The 27,513-nt window shown below is 38.1% G+C and overlaps 1 protein-coding gene across 1 annotated transcript; it reads right to left on the bottom strand.

Annotated features, from left to right (window-relative positions):
- Nucleotides 1-390: 390 nt before the first annotated feature.
- LOC129117353 (interleukin-5 receptor subunit alpha-like) lies at nt 391-25,769 on the bottom strand. The gene is made up of 14 exons (XM_054627974.2): nt 25,730-25,769; nt 21,010-21,139; nt 20,742-20,917; nt 19,874-20,013; nt 19,223-19,261; nt 18,358-18,499; nt 9,313-9,442; nt 9,046-9,221; nt 7,567-7,706; nt 4,673-4,711; nt 3,563-3,692; nt 2,190-2,286; nt 1,604-1,685; nt 391-801 (listed from the first exon to the last, which is right to left on the bottom strand). Exons 2-14 carry the CDS (start codon nt 21,135-21,137, stop codon nt 727-729), a joined length of 1,494 nt encoding a protein of 497 aa, XP_054483949.2. The 5' UTR covers nt 21,138-21,139; nt 25,730-25,769; the 3' UTR covers nt 391-726.
- Between the last annotated feature and the right edge of the window lie 1,744 nt (nt 25,770-27,513).

The raw sequence follows: 27,513 nt of genomic DNA, 5'->3' as shown, positions 1-27,513 counted from the left end.
TCCTGAACAGCTCCTGGACATAGTCCAGAGGTTAGCTCAGGCCAGGGCTAATTTCTAAAGGTAGTTTGCATGTGTCCACTTCATTTAGGGATTTAAGAGTGTGTCTGGACTCTTATATATAAATTGGCCCCTGTGCAAGGAAATAGTCCCAGGAATGTTTAGTCTAATAATAAAACATCTAGTACCATTATAAAATTAGTCTAATAATCCAATAGCAATGTTCAAATGTCTAATGTAAAAATCTGAATGAATCTCATTTTTTTAGTTGCCCATGTGTACTTGAAGAACTCCAAAGAAACTTCTAGTATGAACTGACCCATTTTTGACAGTAAAACAATGAAATTCAGGGATCAGAATTTAAAAAAAATTATTAATCTCAATAAATTAATCATTAATCTTTTTAATATGAGACAGAAACACAATTATTTTTTCTTAAGATTAAAACATAACTAAAACTTGCTGAATAAAATATTCCAATCATATTTACAAAATAGAAGATATCCAATAAGCGCAACTTACCCAAACAATTAAAATTAGCCAAAACTAAAAGCAAATACAATGGCATTTAAAAAGATTGCATATAAGGTATCATTCTATCTTGGCTGCATCATGCTTTTATACAAGAAAAAGGAGAAAGTAAAGAAAGCCTATATATTATTTCAGACTTTCCACAGGGATATACAATTGTCTAAGAAATGCACTTTCAGACTCCTCCATTTTTCTTGGTTATCTCACGATGTCAGTAACTAATACTATCTCTTCATTTTCAGATGTTGTTGACTGTATTTTGCTCTCCATCAGCTGAAAGGAAAATAAAAACTTCCATCAGTTTTATACCAAATGTTAGGTTAGCCTCTACTTAAGCACAATTCTGAGAGTATTTCACCTGTTTTTGCTGTGTGTCCACAAAGTCTGTCCTGTTTCCTTACAAAATCCTGTTTGGAACTGTTTTCTGTGTTTCTGTGTTATTTTATTTCCTGCACATGTAACTTGCTAGTGGGTAAGTAGGCAAGGTGTGCACCTGGGGGGATTCAAGGGGACAGCTTGGAGAGGGTGACCTGGGGGGACACAGGGCTCAGACACTGGGATCAGGTGTGAGGAACTTTATGGTGGTTGTAGATGAAGAGAGCCAGGAGATGTGCTAATCTCACTGGCAAATTCAGCCCTGCTCGGCTGGGGGGTAGCAAGGGGACTGTGATGTCCAGGACCCTATTTTAGAGACTGCTGCTGGTGCTGATGAGGTGCTGGTAGAGGCAGCTGTGCTGGTTTTGTTTCTGGCTGCCTCACTGTGCCCTGTTGTGTCATTGTCCATGTTCTTTGTTTTGGGAAAGTGAACAGCCCCTCCTGCTGCCTGGATCTACCAATGGGAGCATCAGCCTGTGCACCTCTGAGACTGGAATGGGAGAAACCCCGTGGTTCTGGAGGAGCACTGCATTTGACTTCCCTTAAAAAACTCTCCTGCTGATTTTCTTTTATTTTTATTCAGAATATGGCAAAGAGAAGAGCGATCCTCTGTAATAAGTTCCTTATCATTTAAAAATTCAGCTGGTAGAGTCTTGTGTATATTTCACACATTTAATTTAAAAATAGAAAGAGAACATACTTCTGGATTTGTATCAGCCAGTGTGAAAAAAGCAGGTTTTGGTCCTGGGATCTGTGGAAATACTGCCTTCCAACAGCCAGTCCTGGAAATCAAAACGTATTTAATACAAAATTAAAATTGTATAACCATAATGTGACAACACCATTGCATCCTTGAAACTGCTCTTATCTTCCTCTTCACTCTTAGAAGTAAACTGAAAAATACACATAATCTCAATACAGAATGAATGTATATCAGGAAAACATTAAGAATTTAGAAGGTAATAGATAAATTTTTTGATTGAAGATTTACTAGTAGTAAATTTCCTTCTTAGAGAAAGAAATTTGTCCTGCTATTTCACTACAAACAGTGAAAAGTGGGGGTAAAAGTTTTGACAAGTTGAGAGAGCTGTATCTTCTCTGAATTACTGCATATTTCTATGCAAAGTGCATCATACAGGAGAATATACTTTTTCTTTCCATTTCTGTTTCACTTATGGGGTTTATTTTACCTATCCTACAGAGACACCTCCACCTTATTTGTTAAAAAAACTTTAGGTCTTACACACACAGAGAGAAAATAAAATAAATGCATAAATTAGGTTTACCTTTTGCAGAAAAAAAATGTGATGATTGCCATTAAGAGTGTTGCAACTCCTACCCCAAGTAAAATCCATACTGAAGAAGATATAATTTCCTCATTTCCTGAAAGAGAAACATTCATAAATTAGTAGCAATAGTAGTAGTAGTAGTAGTAGTAGTAGTAGTAGTAGTAGTAGTAGTAGTAGTAGTATTAGCAGCCGTAATATGAGGCATAGATGATAGAATTACAGAACATTGAATAGTTTGGGTTGGAAGTGACATTTAGAGATCACCTAATTCCAGCCACTCTGTCACAGGCAGGGATGCCTTCCACTAGAGCAGATTGCTTAGAGACCCAGCCTGGCTTTGAACACTTTCAGGGATGGGGCATCCACAGCTCTCTGGGCAACTTGTGGCAGTGCCTCATCACCCCTATGGTGAAGAATTTCTTCCTAAAATCTAACCTAAATCTACACTCTTTCAGTTTAAAGCCATTCCCCCTTGAACTATAACTACATGTCCTTGCACAGTCCCTCTCCAGCTCTCTTGTAGCCCCTTTAGGTACTGGATAAGTGTAAGAGGGTGTCTCTGGAGCCTTCTCTTTCCCAGGTAGAGCAAGCCAAACTTTCTCAGACTGTGAGAGGTGCTCCAGCCCTCTGATCCTTCTTGTGACCCTCCTCTGGACTTGCTCCAAGAAGTCAATGTCCCTCCTGTGCTCAGGACCCCAGAGCTGGCTGCAGCACTGCAGGTGGGGTCTCACCAGAGCAGAGCAGAGGGGCAGAATCCCCTCCCTGGCCCTGCTGCCCACGCTGCTCTGGATGCAGCCCAGGACACGTTTGGCTTTCTGGGCTGTGAGTGCCCATGGCTGGGTCATGTCCAGCCTCTCACCCATCCAGACCCCCAAGTCCTTCTCAGCAAAGCTTCTGTCAATTCCTTCATCCCCCAGACTGTATTGGCACCAGCAGCTGCCCTGAGCCAGGTGCAGCCCCTTGAACTTGCTCTTGTTGGACTTCATGCTGTGTCAAACATCTGCTGTGGGGACTGACTGTGGTGAATGTCAGTCTGAAGGGTTTCACTTGGTATAAAAATGAATTCTGTCATTTACCACTTTAGCAGAAATGTCTGATGGGAAGAATTAACATTGATCCTATTTGTCCATCCCCTGGAGTAAGCAGGAGCTCACTACAGCTGCAAAGGTGTAATTTTTAATGCTGTTTCCAGTGTTAGAATGTTAAGAAATCAATTAAGTCTCTTCCCACTCTTCTCTGTAGTGCAGTGTGAAACAAGACGTTTGCCAATCCTTTTTACATGTGTGTGTGTCCACAGGTGTGTGACACTGTGTGAGGTAGGCAGGACATCCCTGAGGGAAAAGTAGCCCAGGGCTTGGGTTTCTTCTTACCAAACTCAACAGGTGCACTCCATTCCCCCCAGGCTGGGCTCACAAGGCAGGCACTGCCAGCTGCTCTCATTTTCAAGATGTACTTCTTTCCTGTATTTGATCTTAGAAATATGTTACTGTTTCCCGCTTCCTAAAAAAACACCCAAAAAACTGAGTTGCTTTTCTTTGTTCCATGCCTGTGTTGGCAATATGTATGTGCCATTTACCAGTGGAACTTTAAAGAGGCTATGAAAGCATTGTTATTAAAGAAGACTGCTGTTACAGAGAAAAAAAAATCATTATTATTATTTATATAATATATAAAAAAATATTTATCTCAAAAATAACCTGACACTCGTGCACCTTTTTACATTTAGAAGCATTTCATCTTTTACACTATAAAAGTATAACCTGTGATTTCTTACTATATGGTTTGATTTATTGATCACTTCCCATAGCACATAGAGAGGTAGAAAATTCTCTTTAAACATCTAATTTTAGTGCTTGAACTGAGTGATTTGAGGAATAAGGTACCTGTGCACCTGCCTCAGTCTCTGCATTATGAATTTTCAGAAAAAAGCTTAACTTTCCAGCCAAACCTGTAAAATAAGTAGATGACTGCAATACTCAGTGTTACCAGAATTTAATGTAATACTCTTGCTCTTGGTGGCTTTTGCATAGAGGTGGGATGTGCAAGCTGCACTGATTAAAAGGAGGTGCAGCATCCCTGGATGACAGCCTCCATCCAAAAAGGACTTTTGTGGTCTATGTTCTTCATAAACAAAATTGAATTCCTAGGAGATACTTTATCTTTTCTCTGTAGTCAGTGATGTGTAACTTCAAAGTCTGTTCCAAATATTTGAGAAGGAGAGTGGACAATAAAATATAAAATCAGAGATTTTTCAAAATACTTACAGAAAAGCAATAAAGTTCTGCCCCTGAATGTATAATAAATTGCATATGTCATGATGATTTAGCAGTTTGATATATTCATGATATCCATTGAAAAGGTTCCCATAAAGCATAGGATACTGAGCACATACTGATTTAAAGGTATTTCCATACTATTTACTTTTCACGGTTGACAATGAAATGAACATTTATTGCTGATTAATAAACAAACAGACTCACTTGTATGGAAGTATATATGGGGTTTCTTTTAGGATTATCCTGTAAATTGAAAGAAAAAGAAAAGCAACTAACTTTATTTCTATCATTGATTGTTTTATGTTTCAATAATAATTAATTTTTATCTCCAGTTCCATTTTTCTTCATTCTAAAACTAGTGATTTGTCTAACATTTAGTATCTAATATCTAATTCATTTACAATGCCAACTTTACATAGTAATTAATTCTGCTACTGAAAGATATTTGTTTTCCTTTTCATCACAGTAGAGGTATAAATTTAATTTCAGATTGAAACGCAAAGCAAACCAGACCTAAATGAAAACTATAAGTTTATTCTTATAGACACCAGGAAGAAAAAAAAGAAATAATCTATAACATAAACATTTTCTTTTACATCTAATGTTTTAATATTGCAATAAATGTCACTGTATGTAATTGCAAATATTATATAAATATTTGATTTTCTTTCAGATGAAAATATTTGGCATGGATTCACATATATTTTAGGTTGTCCTCCACTACATTTTTGATAGGTAGAATAAAATTTGCTCATGTTGTTTGAATAGCCATAATAACTACCACAAAATGTACTGACCACACACAACTAATGACTGCAGACTATATCCTCTCCATTAGACAACTTGTTAGGTATTTTTGTAATTATTTTGCAATACACCATTTTAGAGCAAAACTCAATCAATCCAGACTTATTTTTTCAAATAATTGCATGCATGCTCGTGTGGCACCTGGAAATGAGGCTGTTCAGCCTGGAGAAGAAAAGGCTCTGGAGAGAGCTTCCAGCACCTTCCAGCACCTAAAGGGTCCTACAGGAAGGCTGAAGAGGGAATTTTCACAAGGGTATGTACTGATAGCACTTGGGGGATGGCCTTAAGATGAAGGAGGGTAGGTTTAGATTAGATATTAGGAAGAAATTCTTTACTGTGCTGGTGGTGGGTGAGGCACTGGGACAGAGTGTCCAGAGAAGCTGTGGGTGTCCCTGGAAGAGTTCAAGGCCAGGCTGAATGGGGCTCTGAGTAACTTGGTCCAGTGGAAGGTGTCCCTGCCATGGCAGGGGGATTGAATTAGATGGTCTTTGAGGTCACTTCCAACCCAAGCCATTCTAAGATTGCATAAAGCAAGCTCTTGTCCAGGGCGCCTTCTTCGAGCTAAATTATGCACGGGGGTCAGTCTAGGACAAATATCTGGCCAATGAACGCCTTGTTCTTCTTTATTGGTGCAGGGGTAACCTGAAAGTTTTGAGTGAAGTGATTACAGAGCACTGGGGGGAAAGGTGAAGGGCAGGAAGTCCAGATGGTGTCTCCTCAGGCCTTCCAGTGAGAGGGAAAGGCTTGAGCAGAATCGCAGTCATCCAGCAGATTGAATAACTGAATAACTGCTGTCACAGGCAGGGCTTTGTCTGCTGTGACCTTGGGATCCTTTTTGATAAAGAGGGGCTACTGGGAAGGAATGGGATACTCCTCACCAAGGAAGGGAGAGGACTGCGTCCTTGCAAATAGATTTGGGCAACTGGGCCTTCTACTGTGTATAAAGGAGTGCTTTGTATGCACAGAGCTCTGTCTTGGGATAAATAATGAACCAGTAAGAGAACTTGTGTGTAGGCATCAGAGGACAGATCAGTGGAGTTGTCAGTGATAAAGCAATAAATTTGGCAGAAGAAATTTTTATGGGTAAATCTTCCAAAGATATGATTATAGCTGCATCTTATAAATGTCATAGGAGCCTACAGTGCTCAATTGGTGGAATAATTGGTGTACCTTGACATAATTAGCTTGGTGAAAACTGCTAATGATGATGAAAAAGAGCTAGAAAATTCAGACAAAGTATGAATTGAGTATTCTTTATAAAATGAATGTTACATATATTAAAGGTTATTAAAAAGTATGTATTGCTTTACTGCAATAGATTTTATTCCAATGTCAGGCAGATTTTTCAATAATGTTTCTTTGTTACAACAGCCAAGTGATTCAGAGAAGTAATGCTGTTTCACAGCAGTTAGCTGGGCTTGCAAAAAGATTCGTCTGTGAAATAGTAAACCCAACCCAGACTAAGAAATTCCAAATTCCAGAACACCTTCAATCAGCCACTAAGTAGGTGGCCCAATCTGGTTGTAGCTCAGGAGGATTTTTCCTTTGTAGTCTCTGTCTGCCACCCTGTGGCGCTTCGGTGCAGTTCTGCCGCAGTGGTTACATCTGCCCTTGCAGCAGAGCACAGCAACCTCATTGCCTCCCTGCTGCTGCCAAAAAACTTGCAAAGCCAAGGTCACCCCCCACTAACCTGTCCTTAATCACACTGCCTTTCTGCTTCCTCTCACATTTATTTACCTTTTGTTCATCATTATAAACCTTCAACTTTTGGACCAACAGGTGTGGTGCATATATCTGGGTAAGCATTTCATACATGGAGAAATTAATTCATTTCTATTAACTCAAAATTGTTATGTGAATGCACATTTCCCTTTTCACTCTTTAAAGCTCAGCTCTGGCCTTCCACAGAGATCCAGTTTCCACTGGAAATACTCCCAGTCCAGGGCAACTCCAACAAGTGTTAGTGAAAGAAGTGCCTTTTCTAAATGCTGTCACAGATGAAGCTGTGATGTGTTTGAATCTTGATTAACAATGCTTCACCTCTAGGACTGTCCCAGACATCCAGTGTATCTCCAGCAGTGTCTTACTCAAGGAGGCAGGGATTAAAAAAACCCCAAACAATGGGGCAGTATGGCAGAGCAGGATTTGGTATGGACCTGAAAAGTGCAGTCACAAAAGAATAAGGTGCTATATATGGGGAAGGCTACATCACAGAAGAGCCTTTTCACTCATGTTTATTGATAAATGCAAATATATGAATTAATGTTGAGTGTAAGTGAAGACATTCTTACCTTATACTCTATGTTAATTTCATATTTAAAACACATGTCCTTGTTAGAATGACTTATCTGGGGTCGTTGCCACTGAATTATGCAATCATTTTTAATTTCATCACAGTTGACTGTGATATTTGATGGAGGCATGAGCTTTTCTGAAATGATATAACCAAGAATTCAAATAATTAAAATCACTTGATCTCTTTTTTATTTGATGAAAGAGAGTGAAATTGCAGGTAACACCTCTATGAACAAAGATACTTGTTAATATCTATTTTCCTTAGGACCTATTAGAAATAAAGACCAATGTTTTCTGAATCATGTACACAGGATCATAGAAGAAAAGAAAAGGGACTAAGACAGCAAACATGATATAGGAGCATACAAAGACACAATCCCCTCTTTTTCTAGAGGAGTAAGGTAAAATACTGTCTTCCTTTTAAGAGAACTTATTACTGTGGATGAACTAGCTCCTGCTATCCCTAAAGTAAGACATTTAAAGATCTTTTTTTCTCTAGGTCTCCTCACAATGCTTGTGACATGAAGGTTTTGCCTTCAATCTGTTGTGAACTATGCAGTTTATTCCCCCCTTTCAAAAGAAATAGCCGTACAAAATTTAAGAAATACACTCAATTTTTAATAGTCTAGCTAGTTTCTTCATGTATTCTCCCTCACTTCACAGATGTAAGCAGAAGTATGAGCACCTTTATATTTTGATCATTGCCAATGACTTGATTATTGGAACAGCAGAAAACAGCCACTCATGGCAGAAAGGGTGACAAAATGGAAGAAAGTTTAATATGAGCTAGAATACTACTTTACCTCAGTCTTTAGGGACAGGCCTGACCTGTTTGTGATGGGCTAGTTGGTCAAAGAACAATCTTGTTTTATCTGCCATGAGTGACATTACAGCTCAGTTTCTTCTTTTAGAACAAAACCTTTTCTGTTCAATATTTTAGCACAATACCAGAATCAGTGTGACATTTCCAGTGAGATTCTGCTGCAGAAACAGTGACTGCACAGGATGCTTTCAAGTACAGCACCCATGCCTAAGGTATGTTGTACATGTCTTAATTCATTTACTCCAGGGTACAGTGTCCTGTATGTCATCCCCACTGGCAAAAAAAAAGCAGAAATTAGTGCTCAGATAAACTTCTAAAAAGTCTTCTCTCTCTTCTGTTGAGAGGTGTTTGGCCATCACTGACAGGGCAGCAAGGGGAAGTACAGTTTTTTAAGTCTTGTGGACTTTGCTTGAGAAAAACCTAAAACTTATAAGGGTAGATTGCTAAAGAACCTGGGAGATAATGCAGCTGTGAGCTTTCCTGTTTGATTCCCCTCTTTGTCTTTTGCTTGGGGAATAGGTTTTCTTAAGGAAGCCACAGTGTCTTACTCTCAACTCTAGGTGAGACAGGGTACGTGGTTCCTTCTCAGGGATAAATGCCTGAGAAGGAAATACAATAATTAAAATAAAGCTGAAATAAATTATTGACTTACCAATTTTATAGAGGTCAATGTACTCATCATAGAACTGGATCAGAGAGTCTTTGCTAGACCCATTCACCAGGAAGTAAGCTTTTTCAATCCCTATGCTCACGTTTTGGAAGATGCATCCCACATTTCTGCAATTTTCATCTTTAATGTAAAGCTCACATTCCATCTCCTTTTCATCTCTGCATACAGCAAAGTATTTTAGTTAAACATGGGCACTGTGATGTGCTGAATGAGAATTCAGACTTTCCTGTCTCAAGCAGACCTACTTACCTTGACTTCCGCCAGTAGAGAAAATACTGTGTGTCTGCTGGAGCATCCCTTCCTGCCTGCCAAGTGCAGTTCATGAGGAAGATGTTATAAATCACACAGGAGAAGTTTTCAATGGCTGAGCCCTTCATGCCTGCAAACACAGGAATATCCATGGTGAGGAAAAATCATGTGACTCCTCCAAGCTGGAGGATCATGGCACACACTTAGCTATGTTAGACTCCAGCTGGTTATTGCTTGGTTTGAATGGAATGACTTGGTTTGAAAGGAATCACTTATTTCATTTTGTTTTCTAACACTGAAAGATATTTGCCCTGATAGATTCAATGAAGAATTTTTTTTTATGGATAAATCCCCCCAAAATGTGATTATAGCTGCAACAAAACAATGTGTGTGGAAAAAAGAGCTGGTGGTCTTAGAAGCACTGCATAAACTTTATAGACTTACATTGGATGGCTGCTATTTTAAGGTCTAAAGATTTTTCTGCTATATACAAAGTCAAGGGTGAAGATGTCAGGCAGGTGGGTAAATAGCTGCAAGCAGAAAATATCAAAATAGGTCACAGCAATATCCATCAACTCAAGTTACCCAATGCTGAATGTGGTAAGTTTGCTGAGGGTGTTAGTTCATGTGCTTTCAAGGATGTAGATCAGATACAAGAAAGAAAACCTTTACTGTGAGGGCAGTGAGGCAATGGAACAGGTTGCCCAGAGAAGCTTGGGTGCACTATCTTTGGAGGTATTCGAGGCTGGGTTTGTTGAGACATTGAGCATTCAGGTGTACTGGAACACATCCTGAAGGGGCTGGAAAAAAGTGATCTTCAAGGTCCTCTCCAACCCAAATCATTCAGTGAATATGATTCTATGACTGAGGAACAGTGTCTCACTTCTAAAAATTCAGTATCAAACCCAGTAAAATTCAAAATTGTGTCTAGGATCTTTCTTAGCATGCAGCAGGTACTTTATTTGTAAAAAAAAAATCATTTAACTTAGTTCTGTATATTCCTCTGACAGCTTTTTAGATTTTGTCTCAGACATCCAGACACCCCTCCAGTCTTGGACTTCCTAGAGACTCAGTAAATACCTCAGAAAACAAAACAGTTGGAAAGAAAAAGATGGACCTACCTTTTATTTCAAAATGTCTTTACCTCGTTTATCTTTCTATTACAATCTTCAGGTTCAGAGAAGATGGAAAGACTACATTTTAAAAGGCTGTATAACTATAAATAGGTCTGTCTCCCTTGCTGCTTGTGCTTTGGGGAACCATCTTAGCGTAGGAAGTGTTGCAAAATAAATGTTCATCACTTCCCCCCTGATTCATAGCAAATTTTGTAATTGCCCAACTCAGGATTTCTTATAACGTGAACAAGAAGTTAGCTGGTTAAATTTCCCCTTTTGTTGCACCAGAGTATGGTCGTGTTTGGGTATCCAGAAAGTGCTTAAATTTACAGGTATTTGTCTCTAGTTCTAAAGCTAGCTAGCTCCTCAGCTTTTTACTGAGGAGTAAGAAGCATGTCTCCATACAAACCATCTCTGGGGGATGGAAGATGGGAGTTCTCCATGGAGGGCATCAGGGTGAGGCCTGGCAGTCCCAGCCCACCCCACCTCCAGCCCAGATCAGGGCAGCTGTGGGCCCAGGGCAGCCCCAGCCCTGACCAGCAGGCACGTCCTGGGGGACTGGGATGGGCCATGGGCATGAGGGTGGGCCCAGCTTGGCAGGGGCCATGTCCAGGCAGGGCAGGGCTGGGGGAACCTGGAGACCAGGCCTGTGTGGCACCACTGGGCAGGGGCTGATGGATCCATGGGGCTGATGTGGGGTCCTGGGCTCTGGGCATTGTGGGGGAAGCTCCAGGGACTGGGCAGGGACAACCAGGTCAGTGGGGGTTCCCAGGGAAATGAGAATATAAACTGTAAATGTTCTTTAAGCAGATGGAAAAAGGGGATTTCAAATCTTGGATATGATATCTTCAGATAAGAAATACCACTAGAAAGTGTGACATGTGTTTGTCCTCATTTCATTTCTCCTGATGTGAAAATAGCCAAACTACAGACTGCCACTAAAACAGAAAAAAATTGCAGGTAGCAAGCATCCAACTACGAACAACCACTCCAGGCCCTGCTCTTATTACCTTCTTGGGTCACAGTCATGCATTTTCTAAAGACAGTTATTGCAAACAGTATAAAACATCAAAAGCTCCTTTAAACCCTGAAAGGCTTTGTTTCACAGAAGGCAATGTAATTTGCTTAATATGGAGATTTAAAATCCATGTAAAGTAATTTCATTTCTTCACATTGAAATTGAAGCATCACTAGAAAATATGACATTTTTCAAACATCAAGATATGTCAACATTTTCCTCTTTAAAACATGCAGATCCTTTCTGCTTGGAGTTAAAAACTTGTGTGAAAGAGCAGTCCATGTACTTCTCTAACACTTTCATTTCTTGGCTACTATATATGGCCTTTGTATTATATAATATATATAATATATTATATATATAATATATATAAAATTATATATATAATTTTATATATATATATATATATGAAATATATATATAAATTGCCTTTATCAAAATGCTGAGGTCATTCCAATCCTATAGCTTCTTTATTGACATATGGAATGATTTAACCATATCAGCAGTAGTTCTTATGTATCAGCTATTCACAGATGACTAGGAGGATATAGTTATGTCCAAGAGAGGAAGCCAAAGGTAGCTCAGTGCTGTCTTCCCTAGAGACAAAGAGAGCTTCCTTTCTAGAGACCCAGGAATGCCCAGGCTCATAAGTATTTCTTCTTTCTGGATTCTGGCTAAAGTATGAGATTGGTGACTGATGAGCTAGAAGTGGGCAGTCATTTTCTGGGTTCATTATCTCATGTTGATTGTAAATATTAGTTATACTGAGTTGTTGCTGAGGCCAGCCAGCACCACCAAGAGGATATATGACTTGGTTTCTTCTCCTCAACACATGTAGTGTAAAGTGAACAGGTGTAGTGAAGCAAGTCTACTCATCATGTTGGAAACTTTTTAACTGCAAAATTATTTTCTACCACAAAAAAAAAAAGAAAAAGAAAAAGAACCTACCTCACTTCTGCTCACATGCAGTACTAAAAGCATTGAGCAAGGCATGAAAAAAGAACTGAAGAACTGATGTGGCACTCTGTGGTTGTGTTCATGCATTTAATCACATCTGTTAATAACTCGGTGTTAACTGAGGAGATGAACAACTCACTTTGAGCATCCAGAACTTCAGTCATCCACAGAATCAATAATCATGAGAGAATCAAGAGAGCCTTGCCTGGTCTTTTGTGGTTTGAGTGGTAATGATCTAAGGCAATGTTGGCTCTATAAGGACCTATTCATGGACGTTCACTCTCTTCATATGCTAGTAGAGAACAAAAATGTGACAAAGTTTTTCTGAAGCATATCTTAGAGTCAAAGGGTGGGAATGACAAGCATGTATATATAGATGGATATTCTACCAAAAAGCAGATTTAGTGAAATAGGCAGGTCATTTTGGTGAGAATCATTATGACTACTCCTATCACATTATAGAGGTCAACAGACAAAGCAAGTGAAAGCTTGGACATCAGGTCTGAGCCCATGATAGTTGTTCAGAGGTAAAAGCTGCCCATCTTCAGAAGTTTCACTGTGCTTCCAGGTTAAATAATTCCATACATAACCATGTATGTATTTTTTTGAACACTGACTGTACTGTAAAGACAGAAGGACTTTGGATCACAAAAACTGTAAAACCCCACAGTTGTGTCCTCATCTTTGGAAGAAAGCACTCAATTTTGTGGCAGTAACATACTGCATTTCGTGGAGAAGGGTAGTGACAAGTACCCAAGTAGTAAAATCAGAGCCATAAGAAATGTCATGGAGAGTCAAATGGGACTCTGGAAAATAAAGGAAGTCAGAATTTTTGTTTGCCTGCTTTTCCATGCTCCCACTCTGAAGATCCCTTGAGCCTGCAAAGAAGGCAAGCAGGGAAGCATTATGTTTTTGCGTGCTCTCTCAGATTATGTATCTCTGAAACACAGTGAGGAAGAGTGGAGTTTGAGGTTTTGATTGGCTACTTTGTCTTTAAACTGGAATTACTTCAGCAGAACAATCCAAACAGCCCAGAAGGACAGTGGCTTTTTTTGCAGAAAAGGGAACTGTTCTACCCAGGGGATTTCTTTTCTTGTCTATATTTAAGCAAACTCCTTACCTAAGGCTTTCAAAAGTAGAAACAAATTAAACAAATTTTAAAAATTTCCAAGCAAAAAGGGTGCTACTAAGGGTGCTACCAAAGTCTGTCACCTTTCAGAGACCAGACAACTTGAGTGGCCTTGATAGCACCCAGGAGTTGAAAGCAAAATGAGAAGAAGAGAAAGAGGAAAAAGAATAAAGGAGAGAAGAAAAATGTGGGCAGAGACACTAGGGCTGTTTACAGACTTTTGGCTCGACAGGGAGTGAAGTCATTGCAGAAACAGTATCAAACCAAACATTTCTTAGAACTCAGATAAACTTGAAGAATAATTTATTGCTCCAACAAAACCAGGAGTGTTCACAAGAGCTGTCTGGTGTTTTGCTGTACTGGCGTGTTGCAGCTTTTGCATATGTCACAACAATACAAATGGCAGACAAGACCATTAATTTTTTCCTTGCATCAAGAACTTTCTAGTTTTTAGCACAGAACAGAGGAATAACCATAGGAGACCAGAAAAAAGGACTTCTTCCTGTATGAGCATCCAAGGAACTTAGTTAAAAGATTCTAAAGCCTGACCATCCTTTCCCACTGATTTTTGGGTCTTTGCCCAGGGATGGGAAAGTGATACCTTAGTCCCACACCTACCACCACCTCCACTGTTTCATGGATATGGTTTATGGTTTTCTTATTAGTGTGCTGGTCGTGAACAAGTTCTCTTAATGACTTTTCCGTCTCAGCAGCTCTCACAGTGAAAGCAGTGGGGATGTAAGGGGTGCACCTATGGCCATGATCAACTCTGTGCAAAGCAAGATGGAGAGGATCCAGTAGACTGTATCTGTTTAATTGTCCTTAGATTACAGTGAGTGTTGGCTTTAGTTTTAATGCGATGCTTTTATCTTTTGGCAATTTATCTTAAGGATCCTAAGTAGAAGGATCCTTTTCTGGTTCTGTTTTAAAAGGACATTAAAAATATTTTTTTATTTAAAGCTCCTTTAGAAACATAGAACCATAGAAAAATTTAGTTCCAAAGATGGTCTCTTGAGAGTAACCCGGTCTAGTGGAATTTTATCACTGAAAGGACTTTATTTTCCATTCTAGGATTTCAGCTACTTGAGATGACTTTAACCGTCTTGAGACTTGATGGAATTATAGAATCATAGAATACCCTGAGTTGGAAATGACCCACAAAAATCATTGAGTTCAACTCTTTGCCCTGCTCAGGACCGCCCCAAGAGTCACACCATGTGCCTGACAGTGTTGTCCAAATGCTTCTTTGAACTCTGTCAGGCTGCTGCTGTGACCACTGCCCTGGGGAACTGTTCCAGTGCCCAAACACCCTCTGGGTGAGGAACATTTTCCTGATACCCAATATAAGCCTCTCCCAACACAGCTTCCATCCATTCCCTGGGTGCTGTCACTGGTCACCAGAGAGAATGGATCAGTACCCGTCCTTCTGCTTTCCCTCACAAGGAAGCTGTGACTGCAATGAGGTCTCCCCTCAGTCTCCTGCAGGCTGAGCAGACCAAATGACCTCAGCCACTTCTCATACAGCTTCTCCTTAAGGCCCTTCACCATCTTTGCAGCCCTTCTTTGGACCCTCTCTAATGGCTTGTTATCTTTATTATGTTGTGGCACCCAAAACTGCCCCCAGCACTTGAGGTGAGGCTGCCCCAGTGCAGATCAGAGCAGAGCAGAGCAGAGCAGGACAATCCCCTCCCTTGCCTGGCTGGCCACGCTGTGCCTGATGTAGCCCAGGACAAGGTTGGCTCTCCTGGCTGCCAGGGCAGGACTGACTCATATTCAATTTCGTGCAAAATGGAAAGTCAAAATATGTGATTAGCACCCAAATTGAGGGCTTTCTCTCTTACCTCCTTATTAGCTGAAAGATTCAGGCTGTTATGCTTCTGTTTCATCCAGGTGTTATGAAAACACACAACTTTCCTGTACCACAATTAGCAAGTGACAGGTTTCTGCTGGAGAGTTCGAATGCTCAATTTCCAACATTTCCCACTCAGTACATAAACATATGAACATCTGCTACCTGTTAGCAATCATATATTCAGTAATTTTTTCATCTAACACAGATAGGAAGGGATGGGAAGAATGTATCCAGAACTCTTTAACAGTACTCCTTTTTATGAGCAAGTAATCGTAAGAGGTTTGATCTTGGCTTCATACAGTGAGCTTTCATACAGATGTCAAATTTCATTCCTGATCACAATCTCAGTATGGCTGTACCTTTTTTGAGACACTGAACCAATGGAGATCCTGAATAAACCCCTTAAGTTTAGTTGTTCTTAATTATTCTTTTGCATGTTGTTGAAAAGCAGTAAAATAGCTTCCAAAGCAATACTGACGTATTTTTTTCTGAAATACTGTAGTATTCATCATAATAAAAAACAGAAACTTTACTGTTCATAGAAAATGCAACCAAATACAAGGAGGTTTTTAGAGATAAGATCTTGGGGAATTGTCCTTATGGCCAATGCTCTTCTCCCTGCTTCCAGGAGTGAGAGAATATGAAAAACCTCTTGATTTTTGCCAATAAGGTATATATGCTTGAAAAAATCAAGTCGCTCATTTCACTTGCATTCCAACACTTCTTCAATATCTGTTATTTCTTCAGTTCCTTGTTTTTTTAATAGATTCATATATTCTGGCTATTAAAGGAAGAATATAATATTTTGTTAGTTTTTCATGCATGAGATTTGTCACAAGATTTATGAATCTCCTGTCATTAAAATTTGTTATTTATTGTATAAAACCTGTAGCAGGTTTTATACAATAAAATTAGAAGACCAAGGTACACATGTCTGGATGATCCTTCCATATAGTTCCCAAAGAGGAGCAAAGACTTTTCAACTAAAAAGCTGGAAAAATTATCTTTTAAAATATAGAAAAGTTAACATGATGAAGGAAGAGAAAATAAAAGTGTTTATAAAGGCTCAGCAGTAATTCAGCGTATCACTGCAGACAAATTTTGTCTTCCAGACCTGCCTGCAGCCAACCTAAAGACTCTGCAAATTGCAGCAAACTGCAACACGCTCTCTAGAAGGGCAGTTCCTGCAGTGTTTGTCTGTTTGTTGCTTCTCACAAGTCAATTCCAGTGTTCCACATAAGTTAGCACCTCTCAACATTCTGCTCTACTTTCTTGCTTACCATACCCTAGAAACTTTTACCTCCTTTAGCATCATTGCCAAGTACTAGCGTGGCAAAACTAATGAAGATTTCTTTGTCCCTTCTCTCCCTGCCTGCTGCTGCAGTATTATTGTGCTGAGAAACTTATGCTCAGCATTGTTTTAGTGATAGCATATGGCTTATAGGGACAGCAGGGTGAAACTGCATTTTCCCCAATGTTCCAGGTAGACAGATGACAATTATTTCGTAATGAAAAAGGTAAAACAGACAAGTTATTTGTGTGTGGACTTTCTTTGTCCATATCCCAAGAGCAAGAAGGAGAAAGAAAATTTATTCTTGCTTGTGTGCATCTTTCTGACAGTTAGGTCATATCCTTGACACTAAATTTTTAAATTTCAGGCAAATGGAAAGAAAGCATACCTGGAAGTCCATTGGAGAGGGCTCACGGAATGGGTCTCTTGGCTGTGGTACTGTAGCAGATGTTTTTTTGAAATAAACCCTTCTACAGTGACAAAAAAGTTTGGTAAAGAAAAGGCTTAGTTTGCAAACACATGAACACATACTATTTAATCATGCTCCTGAGGTACTATTTTATTTCTCTAAGACATAAATAGTATTCTTCTAATTCAAAATTAGCTAAAAATTACATAGGCTGAATACAATATTATAATTATTTGTTCAGAATTTGGACGACAATAATTTATTTTCTGACTTCCTAAGGACTCATAGGAAAGTAGTTTTTTAAGTATGTGAAAAGGAAATGTTGTCAAAACATGAAAAAAATTTCATGTACCACCCCTCTACATTGCAGGGTCTGATGGTAGGAAAGAGGTACTGATATAAGGCCTTGGCCCAGTATTGGAAAGCATTGTGTTACATTAATCAAGTGGATAAGAAAGTTGGGAATCAGAAGTATAGAGCATACTTGAGGAACATCCAGCAGATGATTCCTAGTATAGCTCAGTGTCGATTTTCTCCCTACCTTGTCTCCTTTAAAAAGAAGCCAGAAATTTTCTGTTGGAGGAAGAAGTATTATTTTAACTATAGAATAAAAATTTTGCACAAGAATAAGACTTACACTGTCATGCAAAGGAAAAATGTGAGTCCTGCTGCCAGGCTTGGTATCAGAAACAGCATATATGATGAAGTAGATGTAAGTTGTTGTGTTCCTGAAAACCAAGCAATCATCAAAGTGTTGGTTAGCATCACAGGACACAAATGACTGCACAGCTGTGTGCAATCTGCTTTGCATCAGGGTGTCAAACACTCTATGAAGGGATGACTTCTTTAGCTCAGACCTCATTGCCCTGTAGCATGCAAAGGAATAGAATGGCTGAACAGTACATGGAGTGTCCACAGTAACTGGAAACCAGAGGAACTGAGTCCTACGGAGTATTTAAATATCCAAGGTGGCAGAGAGCAATAGCAGGAAAAAGGAGATCATAAAGTCAGGAGCAGAGATGGAACAAGTAAAACAGCTGGCAACAGACTTCAAAAAGGTCTGCTTCATTCACTGTCCCTGTGCAAGAAGCACTGCCTCCCAAGAATGATTGGAGAACCCCCCAATAGTAAGCAACATGGCAATTCTTCTACTAACTTTGGTCCTACCAAATTAATGTGCAATTATCAATGTGTTTCCATCTGTAAGCATGAAGTAAAAATAAGGCAGACAGGTAACAACTGAGCAAGGTCAAGAAAAGGATTTTTATTCTTACCAAACTCCACAGGTGTACTCCACTCTCCCCAGTTTGAGCTTACTCTACAAAAGCCTGCATCTGTTGCTCTGATTTTGACGCTGTACCTTTTTTCTGAGCTGAAGCTTTCATATAGGTAGGAGTCATTTTCAATAATTGCTGTCTAAATGGAAAACAAGTAGAATGAGATTTTTTGCATTATTTTTATATAATTATGATACAATTTTAAATTTTACATTTATATAATGTTTCTGTGAACAGACTAGAGTGAAATAATAAGTGGAAAAATATCCCTTAGTTAGATTGTTTCATCTAAGTTCCCCTTGTTTGAATATTTTTGTTATTGGGTAATACGAAGATGAAATTTGCTGTATGTTTCCTTGTCTCCTTAGACTCTGCTAAGCAATGAGACTTTAGGGATAAAAATTCTTTTACGATCTGGCAGTGGGTATTTTCAAAATTGAAGTAGAGTTTGATAGCCAGATTATATTTTTTTCTGCCATCTTTATATTGGCCTAATCTTTGAGGTAATATTTTCTTGCCTTTTACATCTCAATTCTTTCCAGAAAGTATTATAAAAGAAAAAATCCCCACACTTTTTGTGTTACACAGAATCATGATCCATTTTTGCATATATATGAATCTGTTAGGAAGTAAAAAAGAATGTAAAATGGAAGATTTTTGTGAAGCAATGTCAAAGTTCACATGTGCAGGTGTTTTTGTATCAAGTTTTATAAACAACAGTTTAAAACTTCAGATTTAGAAAACTTATCAAATATAAGCATGCGGAGTACATTGAAACAGGTAGTGTGAAACCAAACCAATTTGGTTGGGGGATGCTCTGATACAGAAGAAATTTCAATATCTTAGATTAATACAGACTTACTATTTTAGATGCAGTTTTGGTGTTTTTCTCAGCATCAGCCTAGCAAAAAGAGAAAAGTTTAATTTTTAAGATTATTCTTTTGTTACTATATAATAAAGGGTCTTCTCTCATGGATGTTTGATTTTCAGAAAGAAAAAATGTATGTAATATTTTAAGTGCCTTCTTTTAAAGAAGGCATTTAAACTGTGAAATTTAGGCTGTTCTTCCACTAAATGGTTTTTCCTCTCCACTGATGCTCTGAAATATTGCACCATTTCAATATGATTGCAGAATTGAGCATCAAAGCACTAAACAAAAGAAAAAAAGGCTCAGGTTCACAAAATGTTTACGTTTTAATTGTTAAAACAAAGGATATAAAATTTACAAATCAACTCAAACGATGTTTTTTCCATTGTTTTTTTGCCTGTGTATATTTTGCATTCTTAAACATTTAATTTAGCTAAGTTATGTCTCCTTTCTTTTTTTTTAATTTTTTTACTGTTGAAACACAATCAGCTCACAAATATTTTGAACTTTATTTTTGAAGGATGCAATATTACTTTCTATATTCATTCAAGCTTTCAAAAGGAGGGGATGAGAACAGGGTTGTATGGTGTTTGGTGTGGAAATAGAGACAAACAAAATGCTGTTAAATGTCACAATTATTCTTACCTTGTTTTCTATGACAATTTCATATTTGAAACAACTCATGTTTTCCACATGACTTGTGCGAGGTGGCTGCCACCAAATACTACATCTACGAGAAGCTTCTGTACAGTTCACTGTGACATTTAATGGAGGGGTGAGTTTTTCTACAATAATATAACCAGAAATACTGTTGATCAGTAATAGCTCTCTTCACTCTGTCATTTTAAAAATATAGGTAGATGTTCAAGAAACTGATCTAAAAAGTTGCAACTTTAGCAGAATTTCTATATTGTCCCCATATTCTTAAGCAGGACTCCTGATTTAACATTTCAATTGAGAAGTCTGGAGCACCAGCTGAAACAGTAAGGAAAACTAAAAACACAAGCTATTTATTACATATTACTGAATTCAGCATATGATTTCTGAAGGTTTAGTTTTATTTCTCGGGTTTAAGGGGTTTTTTTAAATATTATATTCAAATTAAACAGATTTTTTTTAAATTAACATTCTTCCATTAAAAAATGGGAGTTTTGCTCACAGCATTAAGGTAACTGTTTCTTTTCACTATGTGGATGAACAGCATTACGAGATAATAAGACCAACATCTAGATAATCCCCCTCAGGGATCCTTAGCTAGTTCATTCTAAAAGATGACACCTTTCTCTCAGAATAAGTATTTGATAGAAATGTTCAAAATTTTCTGACCTGTGATTCCAGATTTTTTCTGTATTCGTTAGTTTTTGTCCATTCTTATACTTTAGGGCTGAGAAAAAGTGAAAAAACCTCAAAACTATTATGGGGAGAACTCTTTTTTAAAGGTATGCTTTTTCCCAGAGATGAATTCTTAATTCTTTTAACATATAACTGGAAATTAAATTTAAAAAATTCTTACCAATTTCGTATAGCATTAGTCTCTTCTCAAATGACTGGATGCTTTGTCCGCTTCTGGACCCATTTACCAGGAAATAAGGAATGTTATTTTTTATTGTCACGTTTTGAAATCGACATCCTATGTGCCTTCCATAGGTATCTTTGATGTAGTTTTGGCATTCTGTGACATTTTCATTCCTTTACATGAAATATTAAATCAATAAAACATTTACAATGTCACATGTCCAACCACAAATCAAAATTCCCAATATTCAAGCAGACCTACTTACTTCAAGGGCCCCCAGTACAGGAAATACTGGGTGTCTTCTGTAGCAGTCCTGCCCACATGCCAGGTGCAATTCATGAAGGAAACATTAAAAATGACACAGGCAAAGTCTGAAATGGCTGTTCCATTCATGCCTGCAAACACAGAAAGAATACCCCATGTCCACTCTGCAGAAAGACTGAATAACTCCTCAAATAACACAGACAGATCTTTGCATGCTCGTTTAGCAATTTTTTAGCTACCTGCTTGGCAAATCTGACTGTACACAGTTTTGGTCTTGTAGTTTTGTCCTTCCTTGAAGATGGCAATGATTTTATTTCTGTTGAGCCATGAGGATTATCTGTCATAGTTCCAGAAGCCATAGATGTGACTGGAATTTAACTGAGTCTTTAATCAACTCAAACAATGGGATTTAGTGGAAGTTAATAACAGAGACAGTCACCATGGTGTCCTTTGTTTAGACCCCCAGTTAACTGAGGCCCAGTCTACAATGGAATGCAAATTCTACAACCATGAGCAGGGTGGCAAAATTCTCTCTGCTGCGCTTGTATTAAGTGCTCTGACCCTTGGTTACAAAGCACTAAAAATTTAAATAAGATGTCCACCACTTTCTTCTGGGTGACAGCTGGCTGGTTACAACCTAACCCTGAGACTGTTTCCTGAAGATAATCCCTGCAGAAGTGTTGCATGTTCGAAGAGAGAATGATGTATTTTTCAATTAGGAATTGAAACTGGCTATTAATCTCTTCTAGTACCTTGGATTCAAGGATAGGGAGAATCTTATTAGCACTGAACGTGACAGAAACAGGCCTGAATATCTGCATAATTATTGTAAAATCAAGACAAAGCTGAAGCAGAAGTTTTCACCCGGCTTAAGTTAACTTACAATCTGAATTAATTCCTTGTGTGTTTCTCCCCCACCAAAAGGTGAGATCTCCAACAGGAAATGGTGAACATGCAGTACCTCAACAGCCATCATTGTGAATTGAAGGATTGGTCCACAGCTTTCCAAGACTAATCCAACCACTGTTAATTGAGTTTAAGCACCACACATACAACATTTGCATTTACCTCTCTAGTTAGCCCTAAAACTCCACATCTGATTCTTACATCTTTGGAAATAAAGAGAAATTTTTAAAGATATGAAAAAGTTGTCAAAGTACTACTGGATTTCTGGAAATATTTCTCTCTTCCAAGAGAAAGCTTGAAACTTTTTCAAGAGCTTTGTTCAGCAGCATTTTTATTTCAATGGCAGTGTTGGCCTAAGCATACCCTGTCCTTTCCCATCCTTCATCGATCCTGCCTGATTCCATCCTGCCCCCCTGGCTGTGCTAATGCCACTTCTTGTGGGGTCCTGTAGTGAGTAGGTTTGAACAATTGATCATCATTACAACTAATGCTCCTCTCAGCAGTTTATTTCTTTTTGTTTTTTTTTTTTTTATCTTCTATCAGAAATAGTGGAACAAGCTCATCTGAGATGAGAGTGTGGGCTAGCAACTAAGAGAAAAGTTATCTAAGCTATTTCCATATCTGTAATAAATACTGACCCATACTTAGTCACTAGAGGTATCAAAGCTCTCAGCAGGGAGCTGTTTACATCCAATTTATGTGTAAGTTTATATATATTTAACAAACTACTTTTGAGAGTCCAGTCATTACCGTACTTGATGAGGTGATGGAGAGCTTGGATCAGTTCTCTGCTACAGATTCAGTTTATGACCCTGGGCCAACCAAGTCTGTGCACTTCACTCCCTCATTTAAAAAACTAATAGAGAAATTTTCTTCCCATGAAGAAATGGCTGGGTAAATGCAGCAGTCTGAAGTATGATCACAGGTGCCGTGCAAGGGTCTTAGTGAGATGGGCTTCCTCAAGCCTTTAGCAATGCTGTAAATCTAAAGAAAAAAGGGTTATTCTGATTTTAAATCAGTTCACAACCTGGTTCTTGTGAGGGCCAACAAGCAGTTGAAGTACTCAATGACAAAGGAAATATTCAGGCATATGCTGTGAATACATATGAGTCTCTCCATACCCGTTGCTGACTGGACATTTTTTCCAAGGTTTTAGGGCATTTTTTTTCATTTTTTATTTATTCATATTTCTGTGGTTATGCCAAAGAGAATCTAGCAAAGTGTATAAACACCACTACCCTTTCTGTAAGGTTTATTTTTGAGCCCACTCTATTCATCCAACACTGTCAGCCGTTACCTTTTTGTTTTTAGCAACATCTGGAATAGAGCTAAACCTTCATGAGAATTTTTACCCACATTATTTCAGAGACACTGATATTTTTCTGCCTCCAGTTTATACTGAGGACTAGCTAAATTTTTCTAGTGTCGTTTTGCTTAACCACACCTGTTTGAAATGCCCCATATTTGTCACTTGCATATGTTTATTTCCTTAAAAAATGGTAGGACCATATTCTTATTAGTCTTTTCTGTGAGCTGTGATGCAAAAACCATTTTAATTTCTTTATATTGTACTCATCCTTCTGAACTGCCTCCTATATTATTTGATGATGATAGTAAAATACATATGCAAGTATGTTATCCTCTGAAGCATACTTTATTTCAGACACAAATAACTCATTTTTACATATTTTACTGTCTTTAGATATATTTGAAATGTTTGAAATTCTTTTCATGAAAGAGGTAAGATACTTAGTAACTGAGATGTGAAAATTATGATTGCATGCAAATGCATAACAATCCACTGTTTCAAATACCTAGAGTGTTTTTATTTATTTGTTTGTTTGTTTATCTCTATTTTGTCAACTTAGATTATCTCCATTTCTTGGGCAGACATCAGAAACAATGTAGGCACCTTAGCTTCAGAAAAATGACAGAAGAAAATTTGGCTCTGCGACCATTTGTGATTACCAACATTGCTAGCAGGGAAGGACAGGATCTCACCTTTGAGTCTTGAGCCCAAGAGAATTTTTACTTTTATTCAGTCATTCTTCAATTAAAAAATGCATAAACTGTTGAATCTGAGAGATAATTGACCAGATACTTTATAAAAGATGTTAAATAAACTTGATACTGGAAATAAAAAATATTAAAAATTTTTAAAAAGTAATTAAATTACTTTAACCTTTCAATCTAACTCTGAAGATGCTGTTAGGTATGAGGTGGAGTTTATCTTTCCTAAACCTACCAAAAAGCTGTATAGATGCTCACAAGGGAACCAGCAATTCTATACTGCCTTAACACTGCCTAGAAAAAACCCAAAAAACAGCTACTTTAGACCAGTTTATTCAATCTAGTCTGGGACAATATGAATGAAGGCTTCACCATATTTAATTTTTGCAATGAACCAAAAATATAGCCCATGGGAATCTCTCTAATTCTGAGCTATCCACCTTTGTCAGCTAAATCCAAGAGGATTCATTCCTTTCCTTTCTTACATCATCTGTAATTCACATGTAATTACTAAACAAAAATACTGCCACTATTATTTTGTCAACTGAAAATTTATTGTTAAAATGTCTTTTTCTCCTCATTCTTATACCTGTGCAAGTATCAGTGCTGCTTCTCTTTAGAAGAACATTTGCAGTAGAGCAGTACTATTTTCCCCAGAGAAATGTTTCAAACTTCCTTCCACAGCTCAAATAGTTCCTGTGCAGATTATTGATGAAAATCTATAGGAAAATCAAAGTATTTCTATGTGAAGTTTGAAAATTGGCTACTGCTAGACTCTGTGCTACAGCACAAGTTATTTCTCAGAGAAGCCTGAACCCTAACACCCTTCCACAGGGGATAGTCATGTCAGGGATTCAAAAGCTGAAATGCTGCTGCAGTGTCTACTCTCATCTAAGTTGATTGGAAAGGTGATTAGATGAGAATAAAAACTGTCCAGTAACCTGCTGATTATGAGTAATGCAAAGCCATATATTTTATAATATTTTGATCCCACTATGATTTTTATAGCCAATGAAAGGAAGGTTTGTAACTTAAAAAAAACCAAAAAACCAAAGCTTATATTTTGTTTTAATATGACTATATTTTGTTAAGGGAAAGTCTGTGTTGAGTATAGTGCATTAAACTAGACCTCTGAGATTCATTTCCCAGCTTTGCTCCTGAAAGGTTTTGAAAGACATTTTTATCAGCTGGAAAATATGAAATGGAATTACTGCTCCCATGTTGGATGTGATATGAGGGTAAGATTATGTCTGAGTTCCTGCATCATTTTCAGGCAATTGTGTATATAAAATCTTCTAAAGTATTAAAATCATGAAAGAGAAAAGACACTGACATACTTCATTCTACTGGTGCCTAAATGCAGTACTTCTAAAAGAGTTCACTTCATTTAGTGATTTTACTCTGTGGATGCAAAGACCTAAAATCCAAACATTTCCAATTTGACTGTGTTTTCAAGAGAAAGTAACACAGGCTCTCCAATTCTGTAATTCAAGTTTAACTTAACAAACAAAATACTGCTATGTGGATGACACCAGTAACCCTGGAAACTGCAAATTTTAAAATATAATCATACAATTATTTTCACATTGTAGAAAAAATATGCTGTCAAAATATTAGCTAAGACATTCATCAGAGGAAAGCAGCCTTTGTTATGAGGTAGTTTATATCCAACCCTCACAGTTATTTTAACATTAAAACTGGCAGAAATGACAAAATTCAATATTTCTTTCCAAGCTGCTTTGTAGTACAATAAAGGAGAAACAGAAAAGAAATTAGAAAAGAAAACCAGACAATACTAAACCTACCTTGTCCTTGAAAACTTATTTCCTTCTGGTGCTTACAGTAATGCAGAACAAGAAGGATAGAAACTATGACTTTGCCTTGGTGTATTTTTGCATGTTTTGACAATGTGATTTCATTGCCTCATTTCCCTTATCCTCACTTCCGTTAAACCATGGGGAGCAGCAGGGTCCCTCTCAGCCTTGGGACAAAGGTCAGAAAAGAGGGACACTCTCTTCACTACTTGATTCATAGAATTTCCAGTAATTTGTCACACATTTTTCATATAAATTTTTGCACAGGTGACCACCTGAAAGATAGATGAACATGGGTCTTCCTTCTGGCTCGGGTGTAGGTCAGCTACGATTGCTTCAAGCCATGCCACTGTTTTCTGCTTCTTGCTTAGGGATGCTGCCCGGTACAGGAGTATCAGCCCTCTGCTCTGGCCTGCAGAAGAGTTGCTCCCAGCTTTGCCCTAGCCAGCCTCATTCCCTCTAGGTGGGTAACAAACCATCTCACTGGTCTTTACAGCCTTCCTGCTTTGTGTCCACATTTTTCTGGGTTGGGTAAATTCAATGCACAGATCAGGAAAAGTTTCTGTGTGTATGAAATGTCCTGAGTGTACCAAAGCAACAGTATGTCACTTGTCTGTGCTGGTGTCCTGGAACTGAGAAGCATAGAACCTGCCTCTTCATGTACCCCACAGTACAGTCTGAGTACAGAGCCCCCTGTCTTCTTCATCTTTAATATTTTTTACAGAAAAATGAAGTTATTAAAGTAGACAACAACATTTAAATCTCATTATTTATAATGTTCACTGAGTGCACTGCTTTTCAGTGTTATATCTCACTGGAAGACTGGTAAATCATATCAAATCGGTGTCCTCCTTCTATTTGTCTGTGTGTTGTACATCTTCACTCCCATCAGTCTTTGTTCTTGTTGTTCTTCTGGGCAGAGAAGGAATAGGTAGGGGATGGTTCTTGAGATATTTCCTCTTCTTTACATCTCAATTCCTCAATTTTATTCACAGAGTAAACAGCAAGACACTATCGTGTACCCTGCTATGACATTTCATTTCAGGACCTGCAGAAATAAGGACTTCTGATTGCTGCTCTGTAGAGGAATTGAAAAACGTCTGCTGGAGGACTGCAATAATGCCGAGACTTTTGTAACTACTCAGTTTCTGTATTTCTTGAAACTGGACCCTGTTCTGTTCTCAGAACAGAATTATTCTTGGAACTCTGAGTCCCAGTACTAGAGAAGTTGGGTGATGGTGTAACTGCTACAGTGAATTAGGTTATTGGAAGCTGAGCTGGAATGAAAGTCATAATTTTTCTTAATAAATTCTTTCATACAGATTGGAAAAGTTGGAATCTTCAGTATTTATACAGAGCAAACAACATTCTATCAGTTTCAGTGTAGGCAATTTAATTAATTGTATGGAATGTAAGACTTCATGATTATACCCAAGATTACCTCTGCAGAGGATTTGGGGTACTACACAGGCATCCCAGTCTTGTCAAGTAGTGTTTCATAGCAGTGTTTGACCTAGACATGGATGACTTCACCTAGCCAGGCAACCTGATGATGAAGTTCTCCTTAGCTGCTATGCAATCTGAAGGATGATTTGATTTGATTTGATTTGATTTGATTTGCTCAATGAAAGGGAGGGGAGTTGTATGCCAGAGTAATTTAAAGGCCTCCTTTTCAAGACCAGCACATTTTACCACAGACTTTTTGGGCCAATCTGTATTCTTTTAAAAACCAGAATAACTGTACAGCTTTAATATTGAATAGCTTTGTAGCCTTT

This window comes from Agelaius phoeniceus, chromosome 2 (genome assembly GCF_051311805.1).
Source record: "Agelaius phoeniceus isolate bAgePho1 chromosome 2, bAgePho1.hap1, whole genome shotgun sequence".
In the NCBI taxonomy this organism is placed as follows: Eukaryota; Metazoa; Chordata; class Aves; order Passeriformes; family Icteridae; genus Agelaius; species Agelaius phoeniceus.
The sequence above is the reverse complement of the archived record's forward strand: the minus strand, read 5'-3'. Positions and strand labels throughout refer to the sequence as shown.

What these genes read in the sequence shown, in the direction of transcription:
- LOC129117353 (XM_054627974.2), bottom strand. Translation starts at nt 21,137, where the DNA reads ATGAATGGAACAGCCATTTCAGACTTTGCCTGTGTCATTTTTAATGTT. An exon ending in CCAAAACTGCATCTAAAATA is followed by an intron (nt 18,500 to 19,222) that starts GTAAGTCTGTAT and finishes TTTTCCATTTAG; the next exon opens with ACAGCAATTATTGAAAATGA. An exon ending in TGGCTGATACAAATCCAGAA is followed by an intron (nt 802 to 1,603) that starts GTATGTTCTCTT and finishes TTTTCCTTTCAG; the next exon opens with CTGATGGAGAGCAAAATACA.